Genomic DNA, 9,949 nt, shown 5'->3' on the forward strand with positions numbered 1-9,949 from the left:
CAGATCAACATTCACCTGAATCACCTATTTGTTGGAAGTTTCTCCTTTATATATTAATATATCTCTTACAACTAGTTGCTTCAACATGATTGCTCATAAAAATCAACATCTCTACTGATTATTATCATCTTTTTTATCGAATATCATAACTTGAACCCCTTCACACCTTTTTTATAATTGAAAAAAATACACTTTTTTGACTTTGGATCAAGTTTGGATCATTCTTCACTAGATATATGCATATAATTTGGACACCTAAAAAATTCTTACATTGTTAAGATCAATAGAATTACTTGTTCGTACCTCCTCTACAACATTGCCCTTCAATAATGCATGTGGTGACCTGTTGATAAGATAACAAACCATGTTAACTACCTTTGCCCATAAACCTTTTGATAGTCCATCATTTGATAAGAGACATATTTCCCTTTCACTTGGAGAATTATTCATCTTCTCTGTCACACCATTTTGTTATAGTGTCTTACAAACTAAAAAATTCCTTTGAATGATGTGTTATTTACATGACTTTCTTGCCTGTTTGATTCTCTACCTCTACCTTTCACAACTTGAATTTGGTAATGACTTCAGATTTTCGCTTCAAGCAATATTCTCAAACCTTGTGAGAAAAATTATTCGGGAAAGTCACAAAATACTGTGAACCACCCGTGAAAACTTTTTTGGTGGTCCCCGCATGTCAGAATGCACATAGTCTAAAATTTCTTTGTTTTGTTCTTTACGCTCTTGAACGAAACACATAATCGTTTCCCAAGTACACAATAATTGAACAAATCTATCTTGCAACTATGATCACCATTCAATATTTTTCTCTTGTGAAGTTCCATCATCCTGTGTTCATTGAGATGACCCAGACGTAAATGCCACAACTTGGTTGCATCATTATCAGACCCAACTGATGCAACATCACCTATAATAGTGTTCCTTAACAATTTGTAGATGTTACATATAATCCTTCTTGATCTCATTACAATCAAGACACCCTTTCTAACGTTCATAATGTTCCTATCTAGAATATATCTAACATTATTCAATGTTTGTATGTCACCATTGTTCTATAAAAAATTTAATTTGTCCCATTTTATTAATAGTACATGATTTATCATCACCCAGATAAACAAATTTAAAATTATTTGACACTAATATAGTGAACAATTCTTGATGTTGCGTCATGCTGTAATAACAACCAGAGTCAAGAATCCATGTATCTGCACACTTTCTAGATGAAACACATATTTTATTTGCTTCACTTCTCAAACCATTGGTTTGAATCACATTTGCATAATCAGATGAACCATGCTTTCTATTTGTACAATCCTTTTATAAATGCTTCATCTGTTAGCAACTATAACACTTAATTGTTTTTCGATATTTGGATTTAAACATCTTCTTTCCAGAACTTGTTTTACCCTTATTATGTCCATGATCTTGATCCCTCTTCACATTCAAACTGTCACCTTGAGTTCCTTCCTATACACTTTGTATCCTTTGAGAATGGGACAAAAGTGTAGCAATAACACATCAAGACTGATAGTATATTTTTGCGTACGTAAGAGTAGCCACCAAGTGGTCATAAGAACTTGGTAAGGAGCACAACATGATAATTGCCTTACCTTCGTAATTAATCTTCACCCCATGTATTTTCATATCCGTCATTATGTTGTTGAAAACATTGACATGTTTTTTAAAATTGGATCATTCCTAAATATTTACACTTTATATTCGCTGCTTTGCAAACAATTTTTTCATCAGCCCCTTTGACATATATTGTTTCTCCAATTTTCCAGAAACCTCATTCAGCGTCGTTAGGTCTATGATATGGTACATCACCTCGTCTGAAACACATATATGGATCAATCCCACGATTTTTTCCTTCATCTCTGCCCAATCAATATCCTTAATATCGGTCACTTTCGTCTCACTTATCTCCTTATGTAAACTTTGCTGAGCCAATGGATCCTTAGTCCTCCTTTTCCATATTCCAAAATTACTTTTCCCATCGATCCTTGTCACCTTTAATTTTCTACCAAGGTTAATTGTCATCTAATATCAATCGTTAAAATAATAACCAACATAGAAGATTAAAAAGAAATGAAAGTAAAAGACAATGAACACGGTCAATCTTTATATTAGCACAATTCGACCAATATTGTCTATCTCTACGACTATAAAGCGACTATAATTTCTTTTTATTTATGTGATTAATTAGGATTACTTTGTTATATAATATATATATATATATATATATATATATATATATATATATATATATATATATATATATATATTTGTGTGTGTATTTGTGTGTGTATTGAATCGTACTGCGTGACCTACTACCCTCCGCACCCCCTAGTCACATACTCATAATTAAAGGTGTTAAACGAGTATGTCCGTCTCGTTTAGACCCTCGTATCAAACAAATAGGACGGGAAGAGTAAACATAAATGAAGGTGCAAATCTAAAACTTTAGTTCGCACTGCAAAAAGTTTAGACAAAATAGGCATGTCCGGCGAGTCGGACCCGTTTTACCACCTTTACTTACAACAAACAACAAACAATTGAGTCTAAGATAAGTTTGTAATTTCTACATATTATATACTTCTTTGTCTTAATATAAGTCGTACTCAACAGGATCGTTACGATTCAACCTCACAAAACATTTGTGTTGGATTTAAGGATTCATGACGGTATCATCATCATCCACTTAGTAATCTTAGATATCCTGATCTCAAAACTCTTCAATTTCTCTGTGAAACCCTAAATACATAACAACTAACAAATTGGAACATTTCCAATACTTTTTTTAAGATTTTCATTTGTGTTGATCATGAATAAATGCCTAACATTACCAATTCCACGTAGGTAATGACAAGGATTTATCAAGACATTGCAACAAAACACTCACACCGTAGCGTTTTGCATCCTATTTTAGCCATGCATCCCCGATGAAATATGTGACAGGCACTAAGAAAATACTTATGTCAAAGTTAATGTGTGCAAGGATTAATTCGTTAATCACCTAATGTAATGTGTTTTTTCACACTACTAACCAGTTGGATAAATATTAATAAGACCTTAAATGTAGTTAATGAGTGTGATCGTGTCCCTTATTCAATAGAAACAAATGGTTGCTTATGAAAACAAATGGTTGCATACTAACTATCCACTCTATTAATAATAAGAAGTATTTGATTTTATTGTTATAGTACTTATTTGATTAAGAAGTAGATGGAAAAACAAGACACAAAGAGGAAGGAGAAGAAGACAAACCAAAGAAGAAGAGAAAAAAAATGAGAAAGTGAAAAGGAAAGAGGACAAAAAAGTAAAAGCTATAGTCAAAATTAAAAGTCAAAATATTAAATAAACACTTATTTAAGCTAATATATTACTTTTAATATTGTTGTCAATTGATGTACTTGAATAAAATAGCACCCCATCTTGAATAAATCATGATAAAGTTTAAGCTAATATAGTACTGCTCCACTACTTTAAGCATGTCTCTTCTAAGTTAAAGTCTTGTTTGTAAAACTTTTACTGTATTACACTTTTGCTTTTTCAAGGTTAAATTTGTATTTCCTGGGAAATTGTGTGGCATCTTTCACTCATTAGGTATAATATCTGAAAAAACTGTGTCATCCTATCAAACAAAGGCTAATGCTAACATAAAACAGTGTCATGCTAAAATAAACACTACTTTGAGAATGGTTTTACATTAAGATTCAAATAAATTTTCCTCAGTTCCAGTGAGACATAATTTACTCATATGGTTACAAACAATAAACCAATTATGATATACAGATTCTGGAAATAAACATACACGGGTTCAATCATTAGTACAATATTCCTCCACATTCTCATGTGCTCAAGTACAAGTACAACCAACCAGTTCATCCATTTTGATGAAAACATTAACGTACCTGTCTTTTCACATTATGAATAATTAACAGAAAAAACAAAGCAATTTGCTATCCCCTAGAAACCTTTATCGTCACATCATACATAAATCAACATTAACAATTTGAATTAACAGTAAAATCATCATAATAACAACAAATCAGTGTTATATTCACCGATAATCCAAACAGAGTAGGGTCGAGTGACCAACATAAGCATAACAATCTCCTTAATATGCGAAAGAAAGAAACATAGATAGTTATCACTCTATGATTAATAAGACTAGAACCACATGTTAAGTGGGGTCATACATATCAAAAAACGATCATTAGCACCAATTATATTGCAGTTATCATTTCACAACCAAACCAAGTAGCACAGTACAGCCTAATCATGCCCCTAATTAACTGTTGGTGCTTTCTCTAATTACTATATTAATGGAATATTAAAATAATTAATATCAAAATTGATAACATAACAACTCAAATATGAATAACCGTTTTTGTTACTGTTTATATTTGTACAGTAAATTCAACATTTTTCAGTTAAAAATAAAACACTAGAATCAAAATAGAGATTGGAGATATGATAATCAAGAGCAATATAATGGAGAAAAAAAAGAAAAAGAAATTAATATTTTTGGGTCAATATTAAGTTGTTGTATTCAATATTCATTACTGATAATCTACAAAATTTTCAACCTCTATACAACGGAGAACGTTCCTGAACAACTTTAGAAGCCTTCGGTTGCCGGAAAACCTTCATCGGACTCGGAAACGACCATCCCTTTCCCTTCGACCGCGGTTTCAATTCTCCGTCACCGGAAACCGACGACGCAACCGCCACAGACCTTGACCTAGCCATCACCGCTGTTCGACTCACATCGATGTCACGCTCCACCATCAATGTCTTCTTCGCCTCCCAATCTCGCTCCGATTCGCTTCCGCTTCCTCTATTGCGATTACTCGTCTTAAACATTGACCAAAACGACCTCGCCGAACGGCTTCCGTTGATCACCGGCGAGTCCTTTGTGTTATCATGATCTATTTCTTTAATCCCGCCGGAGAATCTTGATCGCGACCGGAGAAACGGGATTGCCATCGAGCGTGACTTACGTAGCGAAGGCTCACGGTCGATGAGGTTGTGAACTTTACCAACCACACCGACACCGTCACCGGTGATAGAAAATCGAGAGAATGATGAAGATGCCGATGAAGACGAAGAGGAAGTTGTAGCGTAACATGAACACGGGCGCACGTTAGCGCAGTCAGGGCAGAGAGTTGCGAGCCGTTCACGGAGGCATACTGGACAAACTCCGATCTTCCTTCGTTTCGAAGGGTGTTTTAGACATTTCCATATCTCTTCTTCATCCAGATACAACGCCATTTTCTTTCCGTTTCAGTTTTTTCTCTCCGTTTTCTTTCCTCTGTTTTTCTGGTAAATTTTTCTTGTTTCTCTAGTTTTCGCTGAGTGGGTGAGGGTTATAATTTATAAAAGAAGAGAGTGGAGTTAACCATGGTTAAAACTCTAACCATGGTTAATTAAAGGGGTTAGTGACTGTTGGGTTGAGTGTAATCAAAACACGGCGTTTTGGGTAACGGTTTGGGGGCAAAATAATAACGAGAAAACCATTGGTTACTTTTTTTTATAAAATTTATTTATTATTGTGCTGTGTGTTTTAAAAGAAGTAGTACTATAAAAAAGGTGAATGTGATTGTTGGGAGTTGTTGTCTGTTGACGATTTCTAATGGAGAGTAGCAGACACATTGAGCGCGTTTTCACATCTGGAATGGGACTTCTAAGCAACTCAACAATAGAGGAAATGGACCCATTCCCAACAAGATTATTACTTAATAATGGATACAATTACTTAATGATGGATACAATAAAAATTATTGAAATGTAGTAACTTTCAATAGATGTTATCTTATTCAAATTTTTTTAAAATATATATAGAATGTTAGAATCTATGTAAGAATTATAAGACTTGACATTTATTTTTAGCTAATTATATAAAACAAAAATCATATTTAGTCACGATTTAATCATGACAACTATTTTATAAGGTTATTTTTAGTTAATATTTAATCTGATAATTGTGTCTATGTACGGTAGCACACCTTACATGTCTTTAAAGACGGTTCTGCAAGATAATATAGTATTATTTTAACATAAACACAAAGATCGATTATCGAAACAAGTGATGTGATTTCTAAACTTTGAGGTAGATAATTTAACTACATTCTTTTTTATGCGTCTCTAATTGGAGATGAATCTAAAAAGACATTTTAATGACAAAATAAAGTAAAAATATGATTATGGGAGTGCATTTGCCCGTTAGATATTTTGCATGATGTCAAACTTATGAAAGACTATAACATTTTTGTATATAATGGACGGTATCTCTGAGTCATTATGTGCACCTTTGCGTTAGGGGTCTTATAATGCACTTAGAACATTTTTGGAAAAGGTATCATGCATAAAAAACAGTAACATGGCATTAAAAATCAAATTTTGCTAAAAACACAAGCCTATGTGTCAACACATTCGTTGTACGAGTCGACACGTGTGCTTCAAGAATAAAGCATGTAGTTTCTATTTGCATGTGTCGACATATACAACCTTTCACCTTTCAGGTCGATACATGCTGTAAAATTTACTCCTACATGTCGATGCATACGAGTTTCAGGTCGACACATGTGTTGCAGTTTTAAAGTCTATAGATTTTCTTTCTATGTGTCGACACATAACCTTGCACAGGTCGACACGTGCATTAACATGAGTCGGCACATGACTTATATGTGTCGACAAATGATGTTTTACTGAAAAATTGCATTCTTTTTCAAACTTCTAGGTTTCCCTTTTGCCTCAAACTTGCACATTTATAGATACTTCATACATGCATCATTTTCAACTTGATGAAACTATAAACACATACAAATATTGCTCTTCATCTTCAACCTTCCATCTATGCATAAACACAAACAAACTGCACACAATCAATTTTTGTTTGGGTTCCATCTAGACTAGGTTGATAACGTCCAATTTAGGTTGGTGTACCATTGTATTGGGTTGAAAATCTTTGGGGGTTTCATCGAAAAAACTGTGAGGGTTTTTCCTCCAAGATCAAGGTGTTGATTTGGAGGTTTCGATAAGAGTTACATAATTTGAATTCGATCATGTGAAAGCTTTGAAGAACGAGAGGTTCTTGCAAAGGAGTAGCGTGAAACAGTAAATCAATTGGTAATCTTGGGTGACAATAATTTACAATTTGGATTGGAACGAGTGAAAGCTTTGAAGAATAGTGTTTCTTGCAAAGGAGTAGCGTGAGACGGTGAATCAATTGGTATTGTTGGGTACTTGATCAAACTCAGATTAAGGGAAGGAAAGTGTTATGATCAACATTAAACATAGGGTTTGTAAGGTTGGATTGCTACATTTCTCTTGTAAACTAATTTTTGCAAAGTAAGATTGATATATCAATTCCGATTAGAATCGGGGGAAGACGTAGCCATAGCGAGGACGATTGGTGAGCTGCCTAAACAAATCCCTGTGTTCTCTCTCTCATTTACTTTTCATAAGCAAACTGTTAAATACATTGATTGAGTAATCGATTTATGCAAATTTCTCCTTTGATTGTTCAAAGTTAAATTGGTTTGTTGATTAAGTTACAATCAAATTTGATTGTTAGTGGCTTTTAACATCAACAAGCTCAAAAGGAAAATCTGAAAAAATCGATCGCACACCAAGTGTTTGATAATTTGCTATTTTACGTTTTTCCACTAATTTTGTTGGAAATAGGTTTTCTTAATGAAACTAATAAAGATAGTGATTGAGAATTTAGTGTATTAATTAATTATCATTGTTATACATTCCATACGGTATTGTGCATATCCGTGTTTCCAATAATCGGTTTGATTTAGACGACTTGTTCTATCTAGGCTAAATCTTCTACTTGCCATATATTTTGTGTGTTTCAAAAACATTTTTAAAAACAAAACTTTTACCTTGTGGATCTATTCACCCCCTTTAGATAAGTTGACGTCATCTAACAGATTATGTAGTGAGTAAAGTAGGTTGAATTGAATTATCATACCACTTCTAGTTGTTGCTACTTCTTCTTATGTGACACTTAAGGTCATATCGAGGTGACACTATTGTGCTTTTAATGTTTGAAAGAGGGAAAACACATCTTTGAATGTAATGAGTATTCCAATATGAAGAACAGTGGAGGCGTCTTTGACCTTTTATAACTATTACCTCCATATGTGATTATCTTCTGGAGTGATGTATCAAACATAATTTGACTTATGTCATTTTTTAGACTAATGTGTTCATATAGAGTTTATTCCTTATTAAACTAGGAATTTGGGCATGATTGAATGCATTAATAATCGACTACAAGAAATAGTAATTCTCTTTTAGGTCCATACTATTACATAAGTCCCTAGACCATCAAATATTTTAATAGGTAATGAGTCTAAGCATCTTGAAGTTTGAAAAATTAAAGATGGTACCAACTATTACGTATTATCATACCAACATGGTACTTGTATGAAGGTGGTACCTCATTTCCCATAGGCTTACAGATTAGGCTTGAGGAGAAAATTTAAGTGTTTTTCCAATTTATCCAATCACGATCTGCATGTCCTTGTTTTTTGCATGTTGGCGCATGTCCATGTCATTTTCTGATGTCATTGATGCAAAAATTTATTGTTATATTTTTTTATCAGGACTGCTTGATATAGTGTCATGTTGAATCATTTAATCACAATGATGTCTTCTAATGAATTCTCAGTCGTTGATCTTAAATTTTTTACTCTTCGATTTAAAATCCTTAGAACTATTTTTTTCATTTCTATTTTTGCCATTGTTTTATTTGGTATCACTCTTAACTTATACATTGGTTTTGTTTTGTCAATATTGTTCTTCATTTTTATTATTCTCCTTTTTTTTTTTTAGGAAAATCTTTATTTCGATTCATCTCCTTGTGTTTTAGGCAAGTCTCATCCTGTTATTCTATTTTGTAGTAAAAAGGGTTGATATAGAGGATGTTAAAATCAAAATTTCTGAATGAACCATCAGTATTGTAGACACTTCTAATGATGCTATTTTTAAAGACAATTGGACAAATGTGTGCTTATCTTCAAGTATATGCAATGTTGGCTTAAGACCTCCCGCTTTTTTATACATACCAAATAAGATACTTATGTATATAGGTGTTCTTGTGTAAAAAACTTAAGGTAAAAAGCTCTCCATCGGAATGGAGGGGAGCTGCTGAACACGATGGTGTTTGAGGGTAGCTTAGGGGATTTGGAGGTAGTGGGCTAGGCACTTTGCTCCAAGATGAGTGTCTTGCTTATCCCTCTAGTGGGAGCCCCTTTTATAGCTGATTTTGGCCTTCAGGACCTCATTAAAGAAGTGTCCTTTGGCCTTCAATCGTTACAGACGTTGGCTTAGACATTAATGCCAAGTTCATTGATGATATATTCAATCATCAGTTACAGTCGAATTATGTGTAACTGCTGAGCGTTACTCCCGGGTTATGCCACGACCCCTCGTATTCCTTCCTGACGCGGCCCTTCACCAGTACTCGGGTGAGGTACTCGTTCCTGGGATCTCGGTGTCCGACTATGATAACCTGGGAAGACTCACAGAGTAGCCCATATCCGGTCTGTGTACTCGGCTGGCTCTGTAAGCTTCTACCAGGCAGGTTAGTGAGGTGTGCTTGAGGAAGCTCATCAGTAGGTCGCAGCCTTACAAGAATCTCGATCCCGGAACAATAGGCATTTCTATGTATTAATAGATAAATGTTAGTGTTAGGGGATCACAGTATGTCCTCTTGAATAAAATTCAAAATCAAGTTAAGAGTTTTATTGACTTATATGTCCTCCCTTGCTTAGAAAGGAAAAAGTTTTGTTTGTGGAAAGGTAATAATAATGAGTTAGGATACTTCTATATTTATCAAACATTTTTACTATGTTTTCTTTTCATTGTCTGTTTTGAATGTCTCTGTAGCACCCTTCTACCCAACATACAT

The 9,949-nt window shown here is 33.9% G+C and overlaps 1 protein-coding gene across 1 annotated transcript; it reads right to left on the reverse strand.

Moving 5' to 3' along the window:
* Positions 1 to 3,729: 3,729 nt before the first annotated feature.
* Positions 3,730 to 5,384, reverse strand: LOC131646611 (uncharacterized). The gene has a single exon (XM_058916608.1). The coding sequence runs from the start codon at positions 5,293 to 5,295 to the stop codon at positions 4,606 to 4,608; it is 690 nt and encodes a 229-aa protein (XP_058772591.1). The 5' UTR covers positions 5,296 to 5,384; the 3' UTR covers positions 3,730 to 4,605.
* Between the last annotated feature and the right edge of the window lie 4,565 nt (positions 5,385 to 9,949).

Source organism: Vicia villosa, linkage group LG2, assembly GCF_029867415.1.
Source record: "Vicia villosa cultivar HV-30 ecotype Madison, WI linkage group LG2, Vvil1.0, whole genome shotgun sequence".
NCBI classification, from domain to species: domain Eukaryota; kingdom Viridiplantae; phylum Streptophyta; class Magnoliopsida; order Fabales; family Fabaceae; genus Vicia; species Vicia villosa.

What these genes read in the sequence shown, in the direction of transcription:
- LOC131646611 (XM_058916608.1), bottom strand. Translation starts at nt 5,295, where the DNA reads ATGGCGTTGTATCTGGATGAAGAAGAGATATGGAAATGTCTAAAACAC.